General features: G+C 50.0%; 4 protein-coding genes across 4 annotated transcripts in view; 2 read left to right on the forward strand and 2 right to left on the reverse strand.

The window, feature by feature from the left end:
• The first annotated feature begins 1304 nt into the window (after window positions 1–1304).
• On the forward strand, window positions 1305–3692 carry EIF5A (eukaryotic translation initiation factor 5A). Its single transcript, XM_044003343.1, is given in 6 exon segments — window positions 1305–1358; window positions 2521–2580; window positions 2582–2626; window positions 2797–2928; window positions 3017–3090; window positions 3215–3692. Coding segments are annotated over 5 exon segments (354 nt in total). The 3' UTR covers window positions 3080–3090; window positions 3215–3692.
• Window positions 3693–3996: 304 nt separating this feature from the next.
• GPS2 (G protein pathway suppressor 2) lies at window positions 3997–7162 on the reverse strand. Its single transcript, XM_044003762.1, is given in 12 exon segments — window positions 3997–4143; window positions 4226–4321; window positions 4406–4485; window positions 4554–4643; window positions 4740–4850; window positions 4853–4891; window positions 5243–5323; window positions 5412–5491; window positions 5694–5806; window positions 5916–6025; window positions 6456–6650; window positions 7018–7162. Coding segments are annotated over 11 exon segments (978 nt in total). The 5' UTR covers window positions 6550–6650; window positions 7018–7162; the 3' UTR covers window positions 3997–4059.
• A 1373-nt stretch (window positions 7163–8535) lies between these two features.
• Window positions 8536–22798, reverse strand: NEURL4 (neuralized E3 ubiquitin protein ligase 4). Its single transcript, XM_044003344.1, is given in 31 exon segments — window positions 8536–9275; window positions 9581–9749; window positions 9875–9987; window positions 10906–11050; window positions 11236–11317; window positions 11319–11344; window positions 11762–11849; window positions 12136–12315; window positions 12876–13034; window positions 13571–13735; window positions 14034–14195; window positions 14524–14622; window positions 14842–15072; window positions 15240–15385; window positions 16171–16299; window positions 16494–16669; window positions 17212–17290; window positions 17378–17454; window positions 17580–17778; window positions 17924–18086; window positions 18273–18358; window positions 18802–18983; window positions 19176–19443; window positions 19698–19770; window positions 20084–20172; window positions 20258–20369; window positions 20655–20968; window positions 21145–21210; window positions 21654–21676; window positions 21678–22084; window positions 22547–22798. Coding segments are annotated over 31 exon segments (4665 nt in total). The 3' UTR covers window positions 8536–9070.
• A 3528-nt stretch (window positions 22799–26326) lies between these two features.
• The window catches only part of ACAP1 (ArfGAP with coiled-coil, ankyrin repeat and PH domains 1), a 31979-nt gene continuing 31296 nt past the window's right edge, over window positions 26327–27009 (forward strand). Inside the window, 1 exon segment of the mRNA XM_044003345.1 lies at window positions 26327–26347. Within this exon segment, the coding sequence (XP_043859280.1) occupies window positions 26327–26347 (21 nt within the window).

Consider the following 27009-nt stretch of genomic DNA (forward strand, 5'->3'; position numbering starts at 1 on the left):
TAAGACAAAATTAGGGGAGTTTAATTGGCCATCGGACTTGGTTTCAAAATCAGCACTAGTATGTAAAGTAGACTGGATAGGCCCTCTGTTTACCATGTGTTAACTCTGCCACTCAGGCTTCATACCATCCTGTGTATTACCTACCTCATTTCTCTTTTGGAGTGAGGGATTTGGATTTAAATAGAACTATCCCAGAATTGGAGAAGGTAGGGGAAGCAGGCAGTAAGGAGGAGAATATTTCAGTGATAGAAGGAAAGGATGGGGGCTGGATGGCTTTACTTTCTCAGTCCTTGACAAACTTAATCTCTTGCACAATATAAAGGGGAGTGGGGTAGTAAAGCATCTTCCCTGATTTTGGGTAGTAAATTATAACCTTTATTGAGTTCTCAAACCATGACATGGGTTTCCAGATGGTCACTGTTTTTCTCCTATCTCCATCCTTCTTAAATTAAGACTTTGGGCTCCCTGTTATCTTTTTAAATATACTCGGTGAAACCCTTTTAACCACCACCAATAGACTGTCCCTTTCCTTGGATTTGTAACCCCAAACTTACCCCATGTGCCGCCTGGGCCTGAGGCCTCTTACAGTACAGGTGCATGCTGGGAAAAGTGGGAGGGCCCCTGGGGGAGGCCTGGTATTTGGGTTTCCTGAGGGAGCTGTGACTGGTTGTTTGTCAGAGGGTGAGTGGACCCTTTTCCTTTTTCCCCTTCCTCAGATAAAATCTGGTAGCTTAGATTTGGGTGGCTGGGAATTTCCCTGGCTAAGGTGCCTTGTGGATTCCAGTGCCACTGGTAGGTGTAGGGGTGTGTGTGTGTGTGTGTGTGTGTGTGTGTGTGTGTGTGTGTGTGTGAGAGTGAGTGAGTGAGTGAGTGAGTGAGTGAGAGAGAGAGAGAGAGAACTGTAGGTGGAGCCCTGAGTTCTGTCTCCACCCAGTCCCCTAGCATTAGCCCAACTCCACCCAGTTGCTCCAAGCTCTTTAACTAATTATAGCCTTGGCTCCCTTTGGGGGGGGGGGGGAGGGTGACAAATGGGGGAAAGGAATAAATGAATTGGTTCTTTCTGGGACTCTATCAGTATTACTCTAATCTCCCATCCTCCTCAGTTGTCTGTTTCCTGTCTTCTGCCCTCCCAGTTCCTGGCCTCTAGAAAGATCCAGGAAATAGAGTATTAGTGGGAGAGCCTTAATGAACTCTTAATAACACTTTTTTTCTCTCTCTCTGTCTCAGTTGGAATAGAAGTCTCTCAAAATGGCAGATGACTGGACTTCGAGACGGGGGATGCAGGCGCATCAGCTACCTTTCCCATGCAGTGCTCTGCCTTGCGCAAGAATGGTTTTGTGGTGCTCAAAGCCGGCCCTGTAAGATAGTTGAGATGTCCACCTCAAGACTGGAAAGCAATGGCCATGCCAAGGTCAGAAACTCCCTCATTTTGTCTTTGCTTCCTAGCTTGCCTATATAGTCTGCCTCCTTTTTGGTTTTCCCCAAATCTGCTTTCTTTACCAGAATACCAGATCTCCTGATTCCTTCAACCTTGCCTTTCTGGCTTCTTTGTCAACCAGTACTTCACCTTAGTAGTCTGCATTTCTATTCCTCCACTGTACCAGTTTTCTTCATGTCTCTTTCAATCTTTGGATTCCTCTTGAGTCCCTTACCACCATTTGGCTTCACTTGGTAGCCTCTTTTCTTCCTTACCACCCTGGGTTTCTGTGTTCCTCTTATTTCCTGTTCTCCCTATCCCTCAAACCCTTTTTAGATTCCTTTGTTTCGACTTGCTTTTGAGTGGTTTAGCTTTTTTCTCATCCTTAATGCAACCTCCCTCTGATGTATGTGGCATGCAGGATCAGAAAGAGCTGAATTTCCAGGGTTTTGTCCTTGTTTATGTTGCTTACCTTTAATCACTAGTTTTTTGTTTCATAAAAGCTCTTTTCTCTGACTCCCTGATAACTGAGCTTGTTGGTATCTCCCAGTATCAGTCTTCTCACCTAAGTCCTATCATTTCTCTTCCAGCAGTCTCTTTCCCAGGTTTCCACTTTCCTTCCTATTCCCTCAAGCAACAGCCCATTTTCTGTCATCTTCAGCTTTTTGCCTCCTGTTGATCATTTCTCCTGCCCTTGGAGGGGTGGGGCGCTCTCTATATGTCCAAGCTCTGTCCCTTCCCATCTCATTTCCCAAACTCCTAGAAACACATTCTTTCCCAAATGTTCAGGTCTCTTCTCTTATCCTTCTGACTTACTACTCCTTAGACCCTTTAAACATACTCAGTTTTTGGTCCTTACTCTCCTTCCCTGTTCAGTAACTATATGGTTAACCTCAGTTTGACCTATTTTTGTCTCTATATGTCTGTCTCTCTGCCCCTCTTTCCCTTCTTGGGACCATTAATTCTCACTGCCATGAATCAACTGACTCATTTGGGGAAGGAGGGAGAGAATCTGTAGCTGTCTCCCTTCCCCTGTCAGAAATTGCTGATTTCGCTCTTAACATGATACACACACACACATATGTATATATATACACATCCAGGTTCATCTGGTTGGTATCGATATCTTTACTGGGAAGAAATATGAAGATATCTGCCCTTCAATCCAACAACATGGATGTGCCCAATATCAAGAGAAATGATTTTCAGGTATTTGGAAAGGGGTTGAACCGGAGCATCTAGGTTTGGGGAAGCTTCAATGTGAGAAACACATTGTGCTGGATTTTTAAAGAGATGTGGAGGAAAAGTCAGGGTGGGGTTCAAGATGGAAAGTGGAATAAGAGTTTTCTGATGACTCATCCCTTTTTCTTTGTCCCTAGCTGATTGGGATTCAGGATGGTTACCTGTCACTGCTCCAGGACAGTGGGGAGGTGAGGGAGGACCTTCGTTTACCTGAGGGTGACCTTGGCAAGGAGATTGAGCAGAAGTACGATTGTGGAGAAGAGATCCTGGTAAATCCTAATCCTACCCTTGCTTTCCAGTTGCAATTCTCATAATCTTATGGTGAGAAGTTTTAGAACCTGATCCCTTTTCCTCCAGATAACGGTGCTGTCAGCCATGACAGAGGAAGCAGCTGTTGCAATCAAGGCCATGGCAAAGTAACTGGCCCCCAGGTGGGTTAGAACCCTGTTTTCTTTGCCAGTAGTTCTCATCTCATCCTCTGCCCAACCCCAGCCCATTGCTTCATCTGTATTGTATGTATTGTTGGTTGTCCTAATCTCTTCTTTCCATATTCAGGGTGGTGATGGCTGCAGCAGCCGCAGCAATCGAACGCCTGAAGAGGCCTTCCCTCTCCTCCCCCAGCCTGGTCAGGCTTTGGCCGCACCCTGGCTGGACGCCTACTCTTTCTTTTGATGTTTTATTTTTGGTTTTTTTTTTCTCAGTCCGGGGACTCCCCCACCCCCACCCCCTTAGTCCAGCCCTATCTCCCCCGATCCCTTGGACAAGATGGGGGGCAGGGCCTTGGTAAAACTGCCCCCTTCTTTCCCCCACCTCACACTACAGCCCTGGTGGGGGATGAGGGGATGGGGGGCTCTTGAGATTTAGTTTTTTCTTTTTTATTATTCAATCTGGAAGCAGAAAGCTGTGGATTCTGGATTCTGCAAAAATCCTCTGCCCCCCTCTCCCTACCTATCCGGTCTGGCCCCCTGGTTCCCTATACCTCAACCTAGCACCACTCCCTCCTTCAGCAGGGGACAGACTCCCTGCCCCCCCCCCCCCCAAATCTCGCCTGTGTCTTTCCCAAAATCTCTTTAGTGGGAGAAGGGACAGGAGTGGGGAGGGGCTCTACTCCCTTCCGCAGGCATCCAGGAGGGCCCCTAGCACCCATGGGCCCCACCCTCCTCGCGGTTTCTCTCCCGACACATTTGTTAAAAATCAAACCTGAATATAAAACTACAAGTTTAATATGACTCCTCAAGGCCTTCATTACACCTTTTTCAAGTTTTGGCTATTTCTAAGGTCTTTTCAACACCAGTGGGCTGATATTAGGGGAATTGGACACAGTAAGGAAAACGAGCTGGTGGCAGTTTAGCTTTATTAGTTGGAAGACCTGGGGAAGCAGGACATTGCCCTGAGTCAAGTCACTTGTGATAAAAACGTTGGGTTCTGGCCGTGAATAAAAGGAGGCCACGGGGCCCTGGTTGGCTGGTGGCTGCAAAGCTTGACTGTTGGGGGAACAAAGTAGAAAGTTGTCAGTGTCAATAATTCCATTTTCAAAAAGTCTTTGAGTCTCACTTGAATCCTCACCTTTCCTGATGGCTGCATTTGTACAGGAAGCTGGGGTGTGGCTAAAAGCCCAGGGGTTGGGTGCAGAGCCTGGGGATGCATGGGGCGCAGAGAAGACTGTAACACACATGATAATATGTCAGAATTTGAGGATTACTCAAAACTTTCCTTATAAAACCATTCCCAAGAGTAGGATCTCACCGAATCAGAGAAGCCAGATTGTTGGTTAGCATGTTCCAGCTGCTTCTGAAGGGACAGGGCATTGCCAGGTTGCAGGAACCCTAGGAGAGATCAGTTATTGAGTATAGGAATAAAAACAAGTTGGGGAGCAGGATAGACGTGTCATTACCTGTTTGTGTGGGTTGGTAGTGACCATGTACTGCGTAGGACTGTGGCTGAGGCTGTGACAGGTACTGAACAGCAGGAAAAGCTGAAGGAGCTGAAAGGAGGTTAGTTAAGATCCAGCTAAGAGGCCACCCACAAGCTTCACCACCCTTCCCTCTTCAGTCCCATTTCTATCCCTGTTGGCCCTCACCTCTGAGCTGTTGGCTGGGACTATAGCCTGGCTGGGTAGGTCCATAGTGGAGTGGGGGCTGGGCCTGCCGCATAGGCCCCTCTGGGCTGCCCTGGAATTGCCCGTGTCTGAGGTTCCTGCAAAAGCTGTTGACCCCACAAAATGACGGGTCGGGAGAAAATGGGGAGAGGAAATGTTGGATGGTGTTCAAATGTTAAGTACAAGTACTTACTAAGTACAACACTTAAAACAAGGACGAGTTACTCTGACCTTGAGATAATGATAGCTAGCATTTACAGACTTCAAATTTTGCAAAGCAATTATATTTCCATATTTTAAAGACAGGTTCAGAGAGGCTAAGTGACTTGCTAGGGTCACACAAGAAAAGGAACCTAAGTCTCTAATTCTATATATAAACCGACAATTTATTATTGGGGGAAAATTAGAATAATTTTTTACTATCATCACAGCACATTAAAGTGCCACTGGTAGTTAAGATCTTGGGGAGCCCTGTCTGCTTACCGTGAGCACTTGGGGTCCAAACATCTGCTTGGCCCTATCAGCAGACATAAGAGTTCCTGGTCTGCTGTGTCCTCCAGGGCTGCCTATGATGAAGTGTGAGATTCAAAAGGCTGAATGCTCTCAAACAAACTGTCTTAGCTGTACCCACCCCATTCCCCTCATCCACCTCACCCTGCATGCTGAGAAGATGTGTCCCTGTGTGCACAGCCAGACCCTGTTGGTATGCTGCAGATGTAAGTGTCGTCAAATCACTGAAGGGGAAGTAAGATCAAAGATGTAATACTAGAAGGAACCTTGTAAATTTTACAGATGAAGAAATCAGGTCCAAAGAAATTAAATTAAATTAAATTAAAAGTTAAAATTAGATTCCTAAGATGGTGGTATAGTAAGGAAATGAACCTGGGTTTATTCTTTCCATACCTTAATCTAGGCCCTGTCCCTCCATGTCCCCACCTTTGCTCCTTACGGCGCCTTTTCTCCTCTTCATGTAAAACTTTCTTGAGCTGCAGAAAGAGTTGGTGCTTCTCCTCTTGTAGGGCCAGGAGCTTCTCTTGCAGCTTAAGGATCTGGGAGGATCATGGAGACAGTGAAAGGAAGTCTGCCAGAATGGAAGGGAGGGAGCAGGGTGAGTAAAGAACAAGAAATTAGTGTGTGTGTATGTAAAAATCCACTTACCTGTTCTTTGGTCTCTTCCAATGACATCCTTTCTTCCATTTCCTTTTTCTTCCTCCTCTCCTGTTCCTCCTTCATTTTCTGTTCCATCATTTTGTCTACCTCCTCTTCCTCTGGGAGAGAGGCATGGGGTTAACACCTTAAAGCTATAAGGGATCTCAAACATCTACCCCTTCCTTTTAAAGACAAAAAAAGGCCTGTATAGGGCAGGTGACCCCACAATTCAACGTCCCACAACTGGGGCACCGACAACTTGAGGCAACCGACAAGTGCAGTGGAAGCAGGAAGACTAGAGTTTTCAAATTTGGCCTTGGAAACTTCGCAGCTTTACGACTCTGGACAAGTCACTTCACCTATTTGCCCTCGTTTCCACCTTCCCGGCAAGGAGCTACATAGCGTATACAGGAGCTATGGAGACGGCTTGGCTTCTTCCCTTCCTCCCCCCTCCCCCAACAGCGGCCGGATCTCTAACGCGATGGGCTCTGTGACTGCAAGATGCTGCTGCTCCCCAGGAGTGCTGAGCTGGCTAGCACCCTCACTCACCCTGTCTCTTCCTCTCCCGCTCCATCATTATGTGTCGATGCAATGCCCTAGCCATGGCATTAGAGAGCTTGGGGCGTTCCAGCAGGGCCGGCATGGTGACCGGCAGGGTGCTGTCACACAGGCTGGGGTGCGGATCCTGAGACTTGATCACTGACAATCCAGTCCCCGAAATGAATCTAGTCACCCAGCCGAAATCTGGTTTGTTGGGGGATAAGCATTATCACACAGGTGTTGAGGGGCTCCCACTCGCGGAAGGGCCGGCCTGAGAGCCCTCCCCACCACCCCAAAGAAATGAGGTGGGAAAACCAGGCTCCACCGCCATCCGGCAGCCGGGCAAGGGTGGCTGAGCGCCCTGCTCCTCGGAGGGGGCTTAGACCTCCGGCCCGGTCCCCCCTCCCCCCACTGGCCCAGCACGGGGCTCGGTCTGAGAGGTTCTGTAGGCGGGCGGGGCCGGAGGGCGGGACCGGAGCATCGGGGCTCTGGAGGCGACACCGCTGGGGCGTGTGGGGCGGGTCACGTGCTCCTCCCGTCAGGCGCCCCGCCACCCCCTCCAGCCCATCACCTGCTCTGGGCAGCGGGTGCCACGGTGGGTTCCTCACCCTCCCCACTTGTCCAGCAGCTACCAGCAGTGATCCCGCTCTGCGCAGGCGCGATTAGGGTCCGAAAGTCTCAGACTAGACCTCCAGGCCCCCAGCCCCTCAGCCCCTCCCTACCTACCTCCTCTTCCCTCTCACTTCAGCCCTCCTACAGGCCTCGAGGATGTCGTCATTTCCTGGCTCGTGAATAAGTACTTCCGGGGTCACAGATGAGCCGTGGCGAAACTTTGCACGCTGCCTGGGCTGGGGGAGGGGAGGGGCGGAAGAGAAGGCTTGGGGAAAAGGGAAACTACAGCGACTGCGCGAGGCTCACAGTACTTGGGGCAACCAAACTACGTCGCTTGGCCTGCGTAGGACATGGAGTGGAAAAAAAACGATCCAAAGCGAGTAGTGGGACGTTTTGAATGGGAGGGCCCTTCTCTTCCAGCATGTGACCTTCCTACCTCTACTGATGGTCCTGGGGTCTCCCAGGGAAAATGGGAGGGGCTTCCTCTCCGAGAAAACCTCTCGTCCACCCTAGGTTCGACTCCTACTGGAAGCAGGAGCTGGAGCAAAGGGGCTCTTAAGAAATCATTTTGTCCAGTTCGAGTCTTACAGATGAAGGCCCAGAGGGGTCGGTCATCGTACACTAGTCATGCTTTAGTAAGCGGCGGAGCCAGACTAGAACACATCCTCCAACCCTCAATGCATACACCTTGTCGGCTGTGGAGGTAAGGGGAGGAGATGTGCTTCAAGAATACCAAAGGGGAGCTTCTTAACTAAAGAGAATGAAAGGAGTCGGGGCCTCAAGTCCCCGTGACTTCCACCCCCAAAGTAAGTGGAATCAAGATACATCTGTTGACCCTTAAGTACCAGGGAACCAAAAGGTTCTTAGAGAATCTCCGGAAGGGAGCCATGAATTGAGGACATCACAGATACTTGTGCAGAGAAAGGTTTAAGGTCAATTTTTCCTTTTTTCCTGAGAATTTTTAGGTGGAAACAGCATTGGAGGCCACCTGACTATGCTGTCAGGAACACAGAAGAGACAGCATAATACACAAGAAAACACAAAACTACAGGGTTCCTGCTTGATAAATGGCATTTACTTACATAGCTCTTTTTAAGGTTTGCAAAATGTCAACATGTTAACACTTTAAGTGACTTGTCCAGGGTCACCCAGCTAATAAGTGTCTGAGGCTGGATTTGAACTCTGGTACTCCTGACTCCAGGGCCGGTGCTCTATCCACTGCCCCACCTAGCTGCCCCACATGTTAACACTTCTTAACAGCCGTGTGAAGGAAACTGAGACACAAGAAAAGTGAAGTGACTTGCCCAAGCTAACCCAATAGCTACTAAGTGTCTAAGGCAGGATTTGAACTCAAGCTTTCTTGATTCCAAGTCCCACACTTTATGCACTGGGACACCTAACTGCCTACATCTCCTTGGACCTCTCTTGGGTTAGGATTTCCCTATATAAGTGTAAGCGGAGACTGGGAATGACAAGGTTTTATCTGAGACGTTTATTTCAGTTCTTTTAAGAAATCAGAGTATGTAACAGCTGTACAGGGGTAGCCCCTTCTCCCCCAGATATTCCTTCCTTCCCACTGGAAAAAGTTTCAACGGAGAGGGGAAGAAGACAACTCCCCCTGGGGATTCACATTAACCAGAAACAACGGAAATAAATTAAGTGATGGGAGTTTCCCCAAATCAGTGCATGAGGAGAGGAAGGGAAGTAGTGGGGTCAAGCAAGAGTTCATTGGGGGAGGCCTTCCAAATTCAGCCCCCATGGACTTTCCCAACTCAGAGAGAAGTGTTCTGGACCATCACAATTCCCTTAAATTTGTTGGCAACCCCCAACCCAGGAGAGCTACCCCCAAATCTTCCAAACAAAAAATGCAAAGCCCCCTGGAAATATGGGGGAGCTCCCGCCATGTCCCCTTCTCTTCCCTGGGAATGGATGGGGGAATGTATAAAAAGTTGGTGTTTTCCAAGTCCATAAACCTTCCCCGCTGTTGTGCTTGGCAATATGGGCCCGTATTCTCACTCCACTCGTACCAGCAAGGCATAGAGTAACGTGGCACCCTTTTCCTTGGTTACCCACTCAAGCTCAGCAGGGCTAAAGTGGGGGTCAGGGGGGCCCCCAAGGGCTGTAGAGGGTGGGCCAGGTGTGTAGGATCCAGGACGTACACACACCTGGAATGCCACCTGGGCCTGGTAGGGCCTTTGAGATTTGGGGTCCCAGAATCTAAAGACAAGAAAGAAGGAAGAGCTTGTTAGGATAGTATGAGGGGGAAAAAACACAGAAAGGAAAGGGTGGAAATGTGCAAACACACTGGAAAAATTGTGGAATAGAGGGAGAAAAGGAAGGGCACTGGGGAAACCAATAGTCAAGGGAAAAGTGGGAGGATGGAGATTAGAACCAAAATCCAGTGGAAACAAGATGGGTAAAAAAGTAAAACAGGAGCTGGGCTAAATCCAGGTTTCACTAATATCTCCACTCCTTAGTTACCCCAACTTCAATTCCCACCCCTTCTAATCTCCTTTACTCACTGCACTTTGGAAGCAAGGGCATCAGTCCCAGCAGCATGCCGAAGGGAGGGGGAAAGCAGCACAGGAGGGGGCTGCTCCTCACGAGGAGGGATGCAGTTTTCACCAGATTCTCCATAGCCACACCCTGGCTCTGCCTTTAAAGGCCGGCAGCTTAGGATTGAAGCACTGCCTGGGGGTAAAGGGGAATGGTTAGGGGGTCTTCCCCTTTATTTTCCCCATCCTCCATACCTCCTGGTCCCCTCCCCCAATCATTCCCCTCAGCATCTGTCCTTCCCCTTTCTCCTATCCCATTACCTGCCCCGAGCTCCCCTCGGTCCAGCACCCTACGAACAGCCCCTACGTTGCTCCCATGATAGGCCATGTGCCACTTCTTAGATAGTGCTGCTGTCTCCAATCGGGGATTCACTCTGCAGGAAAGAAATATGTCTGTCTGAACTCAAAACCCTTGTTCTTAGAACAAGGAGGACTTGTTCTGGCCAACTGTCTTGCTAAAAACTGCGTGGTGGGGGGCAGCTAGGTGAAGCAGTGGATAAAGCACTGGTTCTGGATTCAGGAGGACCTGAGTTCAAATCCGGCCACAGACACTTGACACTAGCTCTGTGACTCTGGGCAAGTCACTTAACTCTCATTGCCCCCCCCCCCCCCAAAACCAAAAAAAACCCCAAACCCTGCCTGGTAAGAAACAGGGATATAGAAAGAATCAGAATTCAAATTCAGTTCCTCCACCTCCCAGGCCAGGGCACTTTTAATAGTTAGCATACCTTAAGAACTTAAACATTAAATAACAGCAAAAGAATTGTACAAGAAGCTGCAGATGCTTTAGGTGTTTGACTTGTAGCTTTGTTCTGCTTTTTTGTTTTGTTTTTGGTGAGGCAATTGTGGGGTTAAGTGACCTGCCCAGGGTCACACAGCTAGTAAGTGTTAAGTGTCTGAAGATGGATTTGATCTCAGGTACTCCTGAATCCAGGGCCGGTGCTCTAACCACTGTGCCACCTAGCTGCCCCTTGTTCTGCTTTCTGACCTTCTGTTTTAAGTTTCTCCAGTGACCCTCTTTTTTTTCCAGTAGGGTAAGGGAAGGATGACTAGGAGGGCAAAGGGGGAATAGGGAAAGAGCAGCAAAAAAAGGAAGGAAAAAATCATCTCTTAACAAATTTGGATTTTCATGCCATTTCCTTAAACAGTAAATTGTACATCCTACTGAAATTTTTTTTTTCTAGATAGATAATAATGGAAGATAAAAGCAAACTCTCTGCCCTCTCTAGACGCTGTATCCTAAGCTGCCCTGGGGTTTCACAACACCCCCACCCCCACCCCCAGCCACATGCCTGAGGTTGAAGCGGCACCAGCCAAAGGGCAAGGCATACTCTTGAGGCGGCTCCCCCCGACGACGATGTGCCTCATCTCCACGAAGTTTCCTACAGGACTCACAGTAGCATAGGCTTCGCTTGGGGGGTGGAACAAAGTAATCCTCTGGCAAAGAGAAAGGCTTGGTTCAGGGACTATTTCCTACAGAATTCTTATTTCTATATCTCAATTGTGTCCAGCTTAATGTCTTCGCCCCCTCCTCAACCCTCAAAAACGAGCTATCTGGGAGTCCGAGGAAAACAACCCTAGTGTCCCAAAAAGAAATGACCTGAGAATTGATGGAGTCTCACCCGGTAGGAGCAGCAATTCCTGGAATCGAGAACAGAGGGCATGGTATTCACAACTCTTTAAAGGACTGGCATCTGGAGGTGGGGGCCCAACACACACTCTCTTTGATGCCTGAAAGGTAGAGCCAAATCAGAGTAGGAAGGGGTGGGGAGAGAAGAGTCAAGTGGACTGGGAAAGGAAGAGATGGGAGCAGGGCATATTTTGGGGACATCTCCTGCTCTCAATGTGCCTCATCAACTTGGGGGTTAAGTGACTTGCCCAGGGTCACACAGCTAGTAAGTGTCAAGTGTCTGAGGCCGGATTTGAACTCAGGTACTCCTGAATCCAGGGCCGGTGCTTTATCCACTTCGCCACTAGCTGCCCCCCTCATCAACTTTTTAAATGACTATATTTGGGGGTAGGGGGTGGGGAAGAAGCAAAGGGCTTCATTATTAGGGCAATGGCAGGTGTCCAGAAAAAGGAGTAGAATTCGAGTAACAAGCTTCTCTCCAGTGGGGATGTAAAGTACAGGCCCTCCCTGAACCTCACCATCTACCACATCAGCCTTTTCCATGTCTCCCTGGATTCCAGCTCCCTCCCCACTGGCTGCTCCTGTCTCAAGACTCATAATTGTCACCTGCAAAGGAAGGAGAAGGGTTGGTTAACCTTTGGTCTATTGCTCACCCCTACCACAATGGATTTTCTCAATCCCACTATACACCCCCCCATCTCTATCCCCCACCCATCAGTCTCAATTCCTTTTCCCCTTTAAACTCCCCAGTTCTCTCCATCAACCCCATAAAATCTTCACTATACCCCCAATTTTAGCTTTTTAAGACACCACCACCACCACCATGCTCCTCTAACTTCCTAGATTCCTCCCCCCTTCCAGCACTATCCCTGACCCACCACCCCCTGCTGACCTGCTCACACTGGCCATAGAGGTCCACTAGGGCATGGCAGGGCTGGGGCACCTCAGCCACAGCCACACCCTGGTCCACACCATTGACATAGAGGTGCAGCCCCCCAGACCCGTCCAACCTCAGCCCCAGCACCGTGCCTTCTGGGCACGTGTCCAGGTTTGGCCCATACTTCTCGCAGATCTGGGGGTACAGAAACATGAGAAATGAGGCATGTCACCCAAAATCCCACCCCTCATATATCAATACCCATTCTCCAATATTCCCCACACTCAAATGTATGCTTCTTTATACACCCATACCCTCTCCCAGATTTCCTTTCTTATGATTCCCCCCCTCCCAAGACTTGTTCCTACTTCTTCCCCACTCAGGGTCTGTCTGCTGGGGCTACCTCCTTTCTTCTTTAGGTTCATATTACCTTTATATTCTACCCCAGGGGCAGCTAGGTGGCGCAGTGGATAGAGCACCGGCCCTGGAGTCAGGAGTACCTGAGTTCGAATCCGGCCTCAGACACTTAACACTTACTAGCTGTGTGACCCTGGGCAAGTCACTTAACCCCAATTGCCTCACTAAAAAACAAAAACAAAAACCTTTATATTTTACCCCAATTGCTCCAATGTCTCCCCAATTCCTATAGCATTCCATTTTCAGGGTCCTTTCCTTTCCTGATATCCCAATTATCTCCACTCACTGGATCTGCCTTGCCTACAGGATTGTTCCCCTTCTTTAAATGCCATGCCCACCTTGAGGCCATTATGGAAGATACCCTGGCCCCGAAGTAGCCAGGCGGCCCGTTTGAGGGCACAAGCTGAAGCTGGGAAGTTGAGCCGTTCAGGGGGGCAGGCAATGACTCCCAGGGCCAGGGATGAAGTCCACTGCCGGTTCAGGAAGTCCAGTCGCACCTGGGGGGAAGGGAAGATTACCTTCTAGAAGCTACTGATCCACAGGAAGTGGTCTCACTGCAGGGGACAGGGGAGGGGAGAAACAGGACTTATTACTTCCTCTGCAGATATGAAAAAGAGTTTAACTCTGGTTTAACTTTGGTTTTTGGCAATTTCCTCCTCAGACAAGGACTGTTTGTGTTCATTTTGGATGATTTCCTCTCTAGGTAAAAAAAGGTAAAGCTCACTAGCAAAGGTGTCATTCAGAAAGGAAGTTATCAAGAGTGCTGGTTTTATTCCTCTCTGGCTGTGAAACAAAGATGATACCCTCCCCTAACCATAGAGTAAAACCAACATTCTATTTCATCTTTTTCAGGAGACCGTGAAGATGTAATTTCTTTATACTTTCTATTGACAAGAAGGGAAACACAAGGAAGTGGGCCTTTTGTTTCTCTTTCTTAGGCAGGGAAGCAGCTGGAATCAGAAGGAATAGAGGAATGAGTTCTTCAAGGCAAGACCTCCCTTCCTGTTCAGAGAGGGATGAGACCCCAGCCCACCTGGACCAGCTGCTGAGGAGCCAAGGGCCGGTTTATTACAACTATGCCCTGGTTGTAGCTGGCTACTCGTGTGGCTGTCAGGTTCCCATTGGACAAGAGGATGTTCTTCCCATGATTCTCCAGGAACTCAAGGGCTGCAGGGGTAACCAGAGCTTCATTCTCACCCTGTTGGAAGGACAACATGGATGTCAGCTAGGGTTTCAACTCATCCTTTTCCATTCTCACAGGTCCTAGCCTAATTAATATGGAAGATTACTCCCCTGTACTGAAAATCAATAAAAGCTGAAGTATATAGCTCTTGCTCACATAAGATAGTGGGATAGCCAGACACTCTACCCCCTTTTCCCCAGCCCCCAATATCCAAGACATGCAGATACAGTTCAGAGAGTTTAATTTCAATTAGATGGCAGCAAGGACTATAGACACTTGAGCATCCTTCCTTGCCCCAAACCTCAGCTCTTACCATGGTGCCTGATTCTTCATCATCTTCATCTTCTTCACCCTCACTGCCAGTATCTGAGCTGAGGGAGGGTGGCTTGGTGCCTTCAATCTCCTCTAGCATTGAGGAGCTGACAATGGAGATGACCTTCACCCGCCCGTACAGGTCCAGCACCACCCACACATTCTGGGGGCACACATGGGTGAGGGAGTGGAGTATTACAGCATACCTCCTCTCCCCCATACTGCTAGTCTTCACACAAACCCTACACTCAACAGGAGACAAAAGCTGAGGGACAAGGCTGAGGGAGAAATGGGATAGCAAGGGTCTGAAGAGAAGATAGGACAGGGGAAGGGAAAAAGTGAGCAGTGAAACCTATGTATGGGAAGATGTCAGGCAATGGGTCTTAAGGAGGGCTGAGAGGCATGAACCAAAATGGTAGAAAATGAGTAAAAGGAAGGGACATGGACTTAGGAAGAAAGGACAGGGAAATGAGAAAATCTCACAGCAGTACCTTGGCAATGCCAGTGGCTGCAGGCCCCATGTCCTCACCATCTACCAGGATATGCATTGTGTCATCTGCCCCTCTACGGATTCCCACACGGCTTCCCACCTGCACAAAAGATTTCAAACAGGTTTATAACTCAACAACACTATAGACATTCTCTGTGTTCTCCTCTCCTAGCCCCTCTACCAGAGTTCTGTCCTCCCCCTGAATAATCTCACACCACCTCTCTTAACAACATTCCCTTCCCCCACTTCCCATATTTCTCAGCCCTTCCAGGGGTCTATACCAAATCTACCCCTTCTCCATCATCCAGGCCCTACTCACGCCCAGCCTTTCCAGATTTCGTCCATAGTTCATCCGCTGAAGCTGTCCATTACGTCTCACCTCACAGCCAGAAACCATCCATGTTGTCTTGGTCCGTAGCTCTGGTAGTGAGGTGGGCAGCCCTGCCCCTGCCCCAGTCCCTCCCCCAGGCCCCAAGTCCCCTGGGAGAAGTGTTGTCAGCCCTACTTTGAATGAACCCGCCCACTTTTCATCCAGCTCTTCTACTTGCACCTGGTAGGGAGAGAAGTAGTGAGGAGATGAGGCAAAATCAAAAGGAAAGAAAGAAGTATGAAGAATGAATTGTCATGAGTTTCCTCTAAATCTGTCCTTTAAGAGTACTCTTTTGAGACTATTCCCTGCATGCCCCCGACTCCATCCTTACCATGTCGTGTTCCTACCTCAAAGACCTCATCAGTCCTGAGTTCCTTCATGCTGAAAACTAGGCCGTGAGCATAGCCAGCTACTCTCATGGCCCGAGTACCATCTTCTCCAAATGTTACATTTTTCCCACAGCTGCTATGGAACCGGTGAGCCACACCTGCCACTGGAAAAGAAGTTGGGAAAGTTTGGGGCATAGGAAAAAGGGAGGCAGAATTTTTCTAAGCTGGGAGCAAGATGTAAATTTCAGTACATATCTTTTTAGTCAAAAAACGCTTGGACAGAGGCGCAGTGGATAAAGCAATGGCCCTGGATTCAGGAGGACCTGAGTTCAAATCTGGTTTCAGATACATGACACTTACTAACCATGTGACCCTGGGCAAATCACTTAACCCTCATCCCCCCACCCCCCAAATGCGTAGACACTGCTCACTCTTGAAATGGTCTGCAGCAAGAAAGCCTTATGAGGTCATCTCTTCAAGAGAGGCACCAAACTTAGGCTGCCTGTCTCGAAGAAAGTGAGAGAGAAGACTCAACAGACTATTTCCTATTCAAACAGGAAATTGGGAGTGGCAGCAAGGAGATATAACAATACATTGTCCTCTATGGAGAGGAACAAGTCCAAGTTCCCCAAAGCAGAAGCTGAACTTCACTCCAAATCTTTAAGCTCACAGATTTATGGCATCGCTTCTTCAGAAAGAAAAAGCAAACACTAGTTATCTATTTCTCTCTGAATCCTTGTCTTCCCTTTCACCCAAAAGTGCCCTGTCTATAACCTGTACTGCTGAAACCATGACTTGAGAATTTTTTCTCATTTATGATCTCTAAAGTCATAGCTATTATCTTCCATATACAACAATTCCCCAAGTCTCAAGTCCATCATTTTTTCAATAATGTTGCTTCCAACACTCTCCTCACACCTACAGATCTCTTGTTCCCTAAAGTTCTCACCTGGGGAATGAAGAGGGAAAGATTTCTCAGTGGCATTGCTGGTTGACAGGCTGTTATCCATAGGGCCTGTAGCACTGGTAATGGAGACTTGGACACACTGGCCGTAGAGATCCACCACAGCATACACCTCTGGGGTCAGAGGGAGAGGCAGGGGCTGGGACACCAGTTGCCTGAAATCCTAAAGGGAATGAGGACTAAGGTATCTGAGTCCCCAAAAGGGGTGTGGGTTGAGGGGATGTCTTGCATCCCTAAAGGGAAAAGGTTGGTATGGAGAACTAGAGGCTAGAGGGCCAGACACTTGGACCCCTGAACAGGGAGGTCACCTTTCCCAGCAGGGAGGCCAGAGCAGGCAGGCCCTTGGTCTTGGCCATTGATGAAGTAATGCAGGTCACCCTTAGCAGTACGCATCATGCCAATCCGAGAGCCAGTGCCTAGAGAATCCAAGTCACAGCCATAGTTGTTTCGCATGGTGTTTCCATCTTGCATGATAGCTGTACCACTATTGAGGGAAGTAGGGGAAAAGGAAAGTCAGCCTCCCTGTCAAAACGGGGAAACCCACTGTTATCAAAAGATTTCTTTAGGGTCTTGATAGAAGTATTAAGACCAGGATGTTTTCCTAGGCCTATCCCTTTACTGTCTGCCCGGCCACCAATTCCCTTCAACTAAGATATCATCTGACCCTAAACTTATTTTAACCTAATCCTTTATCTAAAACATCTGCTTGCCATAGTCTCTACATGCTATGTTGCATTCTTCTCTCCCTTCCTTAATAGCTGTATTCTAGTTCCTTACACTCATGCAACAATTTAGAGCACTATTATGGAAAATTCCCCACTGATAATAGCTACCTTTGCACCACATTCAACAAAGCTTCTCTACAGAAAAGGACTGAACCTAGAAATGTTTCCCATCCCAGAGGGCCAGTTGGCCTTGGCCTTCTCTCTCCTTTTTCCCATCCTGTGCCATGCCTGGCAGATTCCTTTGCCAAGAAGGCACCCAAGAAATAACAGAAGTAGTAAATGGATGAATAAATTGCCTCACCTCAGCATCCACGTGTCATAGTCAATGTCAGTCATTGTGTTAGGGAACTCCAGATCTTCAGGCCGTATGGCAGTCACTCCTGAGGGGAGGAAGGGGAGTCCCTATTATGGCTCAGGGAAACATCCTACAATGTCAACCTTCCCCTAGAGCACCCTAACCAACCTACCAGCCTCAATAGAGCCTGACCAACGATCAACCATCTTCTGGATGACAATCTCAAAGAGTTCTCCATCTCGAAGGGCCCTGCCAGAGAGAAGAGAAAGACTCAAAGATGGTCTCTGAAAGTATCAGGGATGCAAGAACCAGGCAGAGGGAGAGGGGGCAGGAAGGAAAGGGAAGCTGATACCTTTATCCCCTATGGGACTGACCGATTGGAGATGACGATGGCATCATTGAATTCACTTCGACAGTTGTGCCTGAGTGCTGTGCGGCCCCCATTAGTGATGACAGCATTGCTGCCATGAAGCTGGTGGAATCGAAGATCAGTGGCTCCTGCCCCAGATGAAGGTGAACTTGGTGACAACTGGTTATTTCCTTCAGAAGCATCATCGGGGAGTGGCAGCAGCTCTAGGCAATGAAGGGGGAGTGGGGAGTCAGATACCACATCCTTGTTTCACAAAGTCCCCATGTTTCTTGGTTTCCCAACTCCTCCCAGACCTCCCCTTCTAGATCCACAAAGTGCTTCCTGCCTGTCCTTATGTTCTTTCCTCACCAGAGTCATCCACAATGGTGGCTTGTGCAGCCTGGCCATAGAGATCAACTACAGCATAAACCCCCGGGGGCACATTCCATGCTGCAGGGCCTTGGGCCACCCCATTGACAAAGAAGTGGAGGGTGCCATCCTCTCGACGTACTACACCCACCGTGTCCCCTGCCTTGGGGGAAGGAATAAGAAGTCAACCTTAGTCCCTGAACCACGTTTAGTGAAGCAAAGGATGTTATCTACTATCCACTACTAACCATACTATACTCTCTCTTCCCCCAGGGTGGGCAATCATCTCAATACTCTGGCCCCACCTGCCATGCCCCTTGGGGATCAAAGTCCATAATCCCTACCAGACCTTGAGACGGTCGAGGTTGTGACCATACTCGTCCAGGATGGTTGTCCCATTGTGCATCACCCCATTCCCAGTCATCATCCAAGTTCCTGGTGAAAAAAGTTGGGGGTTGGAAGAAATCCATGTCATTAAGAAGTCAATGGGATATAAGGAACAAAGGAGGGTATACTATAGGACTAGGATTTTAAATGTGAAGACTTGGGCTTTAGTTTCAGATCTTTCCTTGACTCAGGATGTGACTATGGACTGGTAAGTCATTTCACCTGTCTGGGCCTATTTCCCTAAGCTAGGGAGTGATGGAGTTGAGCTAGAGGCTCCAAAGATTCTATGGTTATAATTATAAGACCTTGGAGTCAAAGGTACTGAAGGGACTCCCATTTTCCTTATCTTCAGCTCTTTCTTCCTTCACAGAACTTGTCCCTCTACCCCTCCCTGATCTCTACATTGCTTCCCAAATTGTTTCCAAGTCCTTATCCAAACTCATCCCTTACCAAACATTTCTCCCCACCCTTGGAGTAGGAGCCCCTTTCACCTGAACGCAAGTTGGTCATAGTAGAAGGCAGCTGCAGATAAGCTGGATTGTGGGTGGTGACCCCAATTTCAATTGAACCTGCCCATTTGTCCACCATCTTGTCAATTCGAACCTGGAATAGCTCTCCATCACGAAGGGCCCGGCTGCTCAACACTACACCATGATTGAAGTCATCAGTGGCACTGAGAGCAGAGTAAATGGATAATCAGCCCTCCTTTGACCACTATAGACTAGAGAGATGATTCCCCCTAGCTAGACAACTCCCAAATCCCAGTTATCCCTTAGGTATATCACACTCTGTCCCTCTACTCTGAAGGACCACCCCACCCCAACCTGACCCAAACAAAAGCCCCTTCCTATCCCAGGGGCTATACTGGGGTCGAAGAGCAGTTCGTCCTTCATGGGTGATTGCTGCTTTCTGTCCACAGTTGGGGTGGAAGAGCAGACGATCAGGCTCAGAGTGGGCAAGGCCAGGAGGAGGCCTTCGATGGGCACCCTCAGGAGACAGGGCCCGAAGGATAGCATTGTTTCGTCGAAGACGGTCACTGTGGTTGTGGTTATGAACAATGGTCACCTTCACTGCCATTCCATACAAGTCCACCACACCATATACCACTGGGGGTGTCACTGAAGTTGCCACACCTACCCAGGGACCAAGAAAGAAAGGAAAAGAGAGAGCCATAAGGAGAGACAAACTCAAGAGAGAGTCCAGAAGATACTGACACAAAATCATGGAAGGGGAAAGAGGCAAAGAACAAGTCAAACCTGGTTCCACTCCCATCTTTTACTCTCTTTAAGCTCAAATACTCTACAACCTCTCTATATCAACAGTCCCAACCTCCACCCAATCACTTCACCCTAGTAAATTTACCCCAGTCCTGTTTTCTCCACCTTACCCTGGTCAATTCCATTGATGAAGAAGTGTAGTGCAGAGCTGGCTTTTCTGGTGAGACCAATGTGGTCCCCTTCCTTTGTGGAGAAGAGTGGGGCAAGAGATCTCATAATACTCAGACTTTCCTCTTTATCCACATCCCCGGGGTCCCACACTCAAATGAAACCAAAATCCTGGGGTCTTCCCATCTTATTTCCATATTATTGGACAAAGGTTACGACTCAAGAACAGTAAGGGCAGACTGGGCAAAAAGCCTTTCCCGGACCCCACTCCCCATGCCAACTCACATCTGCAAACACCCTAATTTATCCACTAGGAAGAAAGCCCAGAGCAGCCCTCTCCTCCTCCACCCCACCCCAACAACTTTCCAGCCCTCACCCTGACTCTTACCTGTAGCTCATCTAGGCTGAACTCACAGTATTCCCGGCGTGTCCCTTTGCCATTGGTCAGGATCCCACAGCCGCTCATCATGATGGTGCCTACAGAAGGGAAACCCTCTTTCCCTTAGTAATGGTCCTGAGAAACCCCCTACCAACTCTCTTTAAGGACCCAGCTCTTTAGTACCTGAGCGAAGATTGGTCATAGTGGCAGGATACTCCAGGCTGTTTGGGTTGTGAGTTGTCACTCCAATTTCTATGGAGCCTGACCATTTATCCACTAGCTTGTCAATTCGAATCTTAGGGTAGAGGGAAGTCAGCAAGTAAGAGGGAGGAAGAACAGAACAGTGATGGAGGAGAAAGACGCCGAGCTTTTTTTTTTTCCTATTACCAAGTACACATGGATAAACAGAGGAGGAAAAATACCCCGGTTCATCCTAAGACCTCCCATCCCCACACTTATCAAGGACATTGTATCAAATGGCTGGGTCTTCAAAAGAACAGAGTTTAAGGGACTAAGCTGAGACATAAGACACTTAGATTTCTGAAGAGGAAAGCTGGGATCAAGCCACCAGAGTTCCCACCTCGAACATCTCATTGTCACGTAGAGGGCGATTTGTCATTACTACTCCATTGTTGAACTCATCTAGAGGCCGGCGACGCTCAGCTGTCTTGTTGTTGTTGCTAAGTTTTATGAGGGTCCCACACTTCTCATGAAAGAGCAGGGCATCATTAGAGGTGAGAGGTGTTGGGGCAGGATGTCCACTCCCACCAGCACCACCAGGTCCTGGTCCTTCTCCTGCAGGTGGGGAGCCAAGGCTGACACTAAGGAGTCCGCCATTGTAAGCAGACAGGATGGCATTACTCACTACTTCTGATAGTTCCATGCCTGAGAAACCTGGAGTCAAGACATTGAAAAAGGGGAAAAATTAAGTCCTAATTCTCTAAGGAGCTTGTTTCCCCTCTCTTGAAAGCCCTTCCCTTCAACTGCCCACACCTCCCTTCTATTCACCCCTTTCTTGTCCCTCACCCCAGCCACCTCTTACCCACTTCCCTCCCCGCCCCCCCCCTCACCATTCTCCGACTCAAGGCTGTTGGGGAACTTGTCCAGCTGGGCCTGGGCTTGGGGCGGCATGAGGGCTGGGGACCAGGGTGAGGGTGGGAAGGGAGTAAGGTCTCCAGCCTTTACCCCTGGTCCTTTCAACCAGGATACTTTCCCAGGTCTAGCCCCTCACACCCAAAACATTCCTCTCAACTGCCCTGCATGCACCAGTTTTTATTTTGCCCCTGTCCTTCTCTTTCTACGTTTCTTTATTCCATACTACTCCCAGCTCCTTCCTTTCTGTTGTTTCCTATGCCCCTCCACAATCCCCTTGTACTCCACAAATACCCAATTTCCCCTCAAAATACTAAATGCATCCCCAACTATTCTACACATACAATACTCCCAACCTAACCCTTCCCACACACCAACTGTTCCAACCACCACACCTCCAGCTGTTTTCCTACTCCCACTCCCAAATTCCCAAGTGTCTCCAGTGTTCCCAACCTGTAACCCTCTTCCTTTCATCATGGCATCTCACCTTCATCTCCGGCGGCCCCCCTGGTCAGCAGAAGTGTCCCCAGGGGACAGGGCAGGGGCAGGGGGAGGTGTAGGGGTACCAAGACCAGGCTCGGGGGGCAGCACGGTGATCTGAGTGCACTTCCCATAGAGATCGACCACAGCCCAGACTCGAGAGGGAAGGCCAGTAGCAGCAACACCACAGTCCCGCCCATTGACCCACAGTCGAAGCTCACCAGCTGCTGTGCGCTCCACACCCACACGGTCCCCCTCACCCAGCTGGTCCAGGTCCTGCCCATACTCTTCCAGCACTGAACGCCCATCCCGAAGCACCGAGCACCCAGACACTACCCAAGAGCCCCCCTTCAGTCCTGTGGCGCTACTTGGGAAGTCCAGTACACCTGGGTCCAATGCTGTTACTCCAATCTCAATTGATCCACTCCAAGAGTTCACCTATAAATGAATCAGGAGTTGGGTGGGGAGGGGGAGCATAGGAAAAAATAGTTCAGGTGGACCGAAGACCTTCCTAGTCTTCCGTCCTACAGTAGGTCCCTCTTTTATCTAGCTGCCTCCTCGACTTCCTAGTCATTCTCTTGGTGTCCCTGGCTGGGTCTTTCCAATCCCGAGTCTTTTTACATGTCTGAATATCTCCATCTCCATTACTGAGATATTCTCAGAAAATAAAACAAAGAAAAACATCATCTACCTTCCTCAAGTCTCTGCTCCACAGTGGTTGAGTCTTTGTGGTCATTACCTGAGTGCAATCTTCTCTCTTATTGGCCTGGAGTGCATCAGCTCCACTAAACTCATCGGCAACGACCCGAGGCCCCCCCCCCCCCACCTCCGCCCTCCCTTTTCTTCCCTCCTCCCTCCCCACCTCCCCCGCAACCCCCGCACCCCGGGGCCAGGCCACACCTTGCGGTCAATCCGCACCGTGAAGACTCGCCCGTCCCTCAGGGGCTCCCGGCTCAGCACCAGCCCGTGGTTGAATTCCTGGCCCGGCTGTTGCCTCCGCGCCGTGCGGCCACCCCCGGACAGACTCACCAGCCGCCCAGTGCGCGGGTGCAGCTCCCCGCCGCCGCCGCCGCCGCCGCCTCCTCCTCCTCCGCCACCACCACCGCCACCGCCCGCCCCCGCCCCCGGCCCCCCTCCCGCCCCCGCCGCCATCCCCAGCGCTGCCGCCGCCGCCCGCTCGGTCGCTGACTGACACCGGGGCCTGCGGCGACAGCTGCGCGTATCGGCAGCCTGGCAACCTAGACGGTAACGCGAAGGGAAAAGGGAAGGGGTGGGTTTGCTTTACGGCACTGCCCGGGCACTTAGGGGTCGGCCCCGCCCACTGGAGGTAAGGCTGAGCCGGGGTAGCGGGGAGAGGGAATGATCGAAAATAAAAGGCGCTGAGGAGGGGAAGGGGACACCGAAACGCGGAGGACGACAATTGCGTTGTTTGCTTTACGGCACAGTGGTGCAGCCGCTTTGCGAGCAGCGGGTTGGCATAAGATACCCCTTTCCCAACCTTCCCTTAGGTACCCTCGCTTTATGGCGGAGGGGCGCGAGCCGGAAAGTACCGTTGTTTCGAGGCGGAGGACAAACTGACGCGCGAAGTGGATCCGCCTTGACGTTTGCTTTATGGCAGAGAGGGTTTCTCGTGTGAACCAGCCCCCAACCCTACGGCATCACGGCAAGCAACTGTTAATACTTCCAAGCCCCAACGTTCCGCAACACAGAAAACTGTTGCCAAGCAACACAAAAGGCAAGGGATTGCTTTACGTCAGAAGAACTGTCTTATGTTAGCTGTTAACTTTACGACAGCTAGAAAGCACCTTACCGAGAGCCCGTGCGTGTTTTAAACCTGAGCTGAGCTCTCCCCACCCCTCACCCCTCACTTCCCGCCCGTTACGGTCCAGAAATTACAATTCCTTAGCAAAGGCAGTCTAATCATGCAGCCTGTTGCTTTACAGCAACGAGCCCCCCGTGTTCTGTCGTTTCTTTCCCGTCCCAGGTGAAAGCTCGGCTTTTTACGGCTTCCCTCGAGGAGCTCTTCCCCAGCTATTGTACTCGAATCTGAGATGCAACAATTCATTGCGTGGAGATCTACCTGTTGCCTTTCAACGGTCGATCGTAGACGGTGTGGCGGATACTTTTCCTTAAATTACCTGTCCTAGTCCCAGATCCACAGAGATCCCCTCTCTCCAACTTAGACCTCTGACCGAGAATGGTATCGAAGACCTTCGTGTTTTAGAATGAAGGAAAGCATTGCAAACTGTCATGATAGCTATAGCAACAAATAACCAAAAAGCAGAAGTGAAGCTGCATAAGAATTATAATTAGAGGGGACCTTTGGGCTCAAGTCAAACCATCATCTCTATACGCTCCGATTTTTTTTAATAAGAAACTGAAGCTGGGAAAGGGTAAATGACCTAATGCCAAAAGCCCCCAAATATAGTTAATTTAATGGACAACACAAAGGAAGAACTTAAATCTCTACTGCTTAACGAAAAATCCAAGCGTCCGCTTTCTCCCCAACAACCCCACTGCTCACTGTCCAGGCAGACATTTGTGTGACGTCACAATGACGAAAGCCCACCTCCTCAGGATCCAAGTCCTGTGATTGGCCAGGTTGGGTATTGGGGGGCAGAGAGGGAGACAAAAGAGGGTGCTGGGGGGGGGCCCGAAAGAGGGGAGGCAGGGAAGGGAGCGGAGCCCTGGACTCCCACTCTCGAGCCGTGACTCCGCCCACCTCCGCTCCCCCGGTGGGAGGGGCGAGGGGACAAGAGAAAAGAGCTGCCCCAGGGGAGAGCAAAGAGGAAGGGGTAGTGGAGTGCGGATTTCCCGCAACTGACCGCGGTGGGGGCGGGGCCACGGGGGGGCTGGGGCTATGTGGAGCGGAGGGGCGGGCGCGGCAGCTGAGGGCGGCCCCGGGTTCGGGGAGGGGCAAGATGGAGAAGCAGGAGGTTGTGGGCCACCGGAGGGGGTGGTGCGGGATCCGGGGTCGGCGGCCTGCAAGAAACAGTGGTCATCCGCATTCAGGATGGAGCTGCCGCTGGCCTCGCTTGTCCGGCTCTAGCGTGCACGGCGCTGGGCTCTGCCCACGCCCGATCTCCAGCTCCACTGATGAGCGGGCCCCGGGGGCACATACCTGAAGAAACACCAGCTCCGTCCTGGTGCCGAGAGTCCCCTGTGGGGAGAAGTAGGGGGCAGAGAGATGGGGAGGAAAGAGGGGTAAAAGGAGGTGAGAGAAAAGAGGGAGTCCCTGAGCTCAACTCGGGCAGCGTGGGAGGGAAGGGGCGACTCTCCTGAGCATTCCTGGAAGGTAAGGGCTGAGAAAGGAGTGAGGGAAATTGAAGGATTAAGGGGATTTAGAGCTGGAAGGGAATGGACTTTAAGCATCATCCAGGGCAACTTCAGTTGAGAAAATTGATACAAAGAGAGCTGAACTTGCCCAAGCTGTCACTTTTGGACTTGGAATTCTTCATACCAGAAAGTCCCCTCCTCAGCCTAATGTTCCCTACGTCTCCTAGGAGCTGACAAGGGAAATGGGGGCACGGAAGTTCTGGAGGGGGTCTCAGGATACCCTCTCCATGACTCTTCCAATCTAGGAAGAAGTCCCCAACACTGGGATGAAATGAATATCTTGGCCACATACACCCATTGGGCAAGGACTACGGACTCATGAAGGTGGATGAGCCAGCACACCCTACCAACGGTCACATGCCAAACAGGTCCCCCATTCACCAAGTACATGAAAAGCAGTACACTTTTTTTTTTTTTGCTGGGCAAAGTGACTTGCCCAGGGTCACACAGCTAGTAAGGTCAAGTGTCTGAGGGCCGATTTGAACTCAGGTCTGGAATCCAGGGCTGGTGCTTTATCCACTGCGCCACCTAACCTGCCCCCAAAAGCAGTACACTTTGGCTGTGACAGGGCCTTCTCCCCAAGTCCCTCCTGCCCCTAATGCTTCAGACTTCAGACCTCAGGCAGTCACCAGAGGTGGGGGAGGGTTAATTTGGATGGATGATTCTTGTTTCTCCCCAAGGGCACTCACCTCTCTTCCCTGCCACACCCACAATCTTAGGCTGGAAGACAGTGATGAGGATCTGAGAGCAGAACTTCACAGGCAGTGATCACCTGAAGCCCTTGCTGAGAGGTGGGGGCTCCCTGGCTTCAGCGCTCCTTGATGAAGGACCCAGCGAGTCTGGCCAGCACCCAACCCTTGGGTCCATTGGGGGTCCCTTTAGGGACCTATATAATGGAAAAAACTGTAACTCCTATCAGGCTCTTTCATAAAGGAGGTGGTAGAGTCATCTGCCCTTGAGAGATGTGGGAGGTTGTAGGCTTTCTTTCCCCATTGGGAGGCCCTCTGGTCACCAGCCACACCCATCCCCCCTTCCCTCCTTCCAGGACCCCCAGCGCCCCTCCTCCCCCTCCCCCCTTCCCCACAGCTTCATCATTGGACAGTTTTGCCCCAAAGTTCTTCAATTTGGAGGATTAACAAGAACACAGGCTCCAAGGACAGTTAACATCTAAAAAAAGTGAGACTTTCAGGGCAAGGGCTGGGGCAGGGGTTTGTAAAGGCCAACTACTGGCCCCAAGGGCTTAGTTGTCTCCCATTCCACAGTGCAGAAGATTTTGAGTGGCATCGTAAGGCCTCACTATGATGAAGGGAAGTACCTCAAAGCTCAAGAAAGTAGCTGCACAAGATGATGAAGAAGAACCCCCAGGTAAGTTAGTTCTCTAGGTCTCCCAAGGATACAGTTGGCCCACCTAATCTCTAAGGAAGGATCCCAGATCCCAACTAGATTCACAGTGTTGTAGGGATGGGGGAAGAAGGAGGAAAGATTGTTAAAAGTAAGGGAGGGGGGCAGCTAGGTGGCTCAGTGGATAAAGCACCGGCCCTGGATTCAGGAGTACCTGAGTTCAAATCCGGCCTCAGACACTTGACTTACTAGCTGTGTGACCCTGGGCAAGTCACTTAACCCCCCATTGCCCAGAAAAAGAAAAAAAAAAGATTTAAAAAAAAAGTAAGGGAGGAAGGTAGGGTGAGGGATGGGTGAGATTGATTAAGAACTACAGTATAGTAGCAGTCTTAGAGGCTAGCCAGCCTTTGTTCATCTCAGGACTCATGCGAATTGTAGTATGAGTTCATCATCCCTTGCGTCTTGACGACCCCCCCACCCCAGGAGAAAAGCCAAGCAGTGAGTTAAGAGAAATTCCAGGTTGGCTGATATACCTAGTCCTGGGTCCAAGTCTCAGTCTCTAAAGGCAGAGGAGAATGTTAGGGGTGGGAGGTATGAGACTATCCTAAGTGAGATAAAGGAAATGGGAATGGGAGGTGGGAAGTGGGGAGGGCTGGAAGTTGGAACATGCATGGGAATAGAGCAAT

This window comes from Dromiciops gliroides, chromosome 4 (genome assembly GCF_019393635.1).
Source record: "Dromiciops gliroides isolate mDroGli1 chromosome 4, mDroGli1.pri, whole genome shotgun sequence".
Classification (NCBI taxonomy): Eukaryota; Metazoa; Chordata; class Mammalia; order Microbiotheria; family Microbiotheriidae; genus Dromiciops; species Dromiciops gliroides.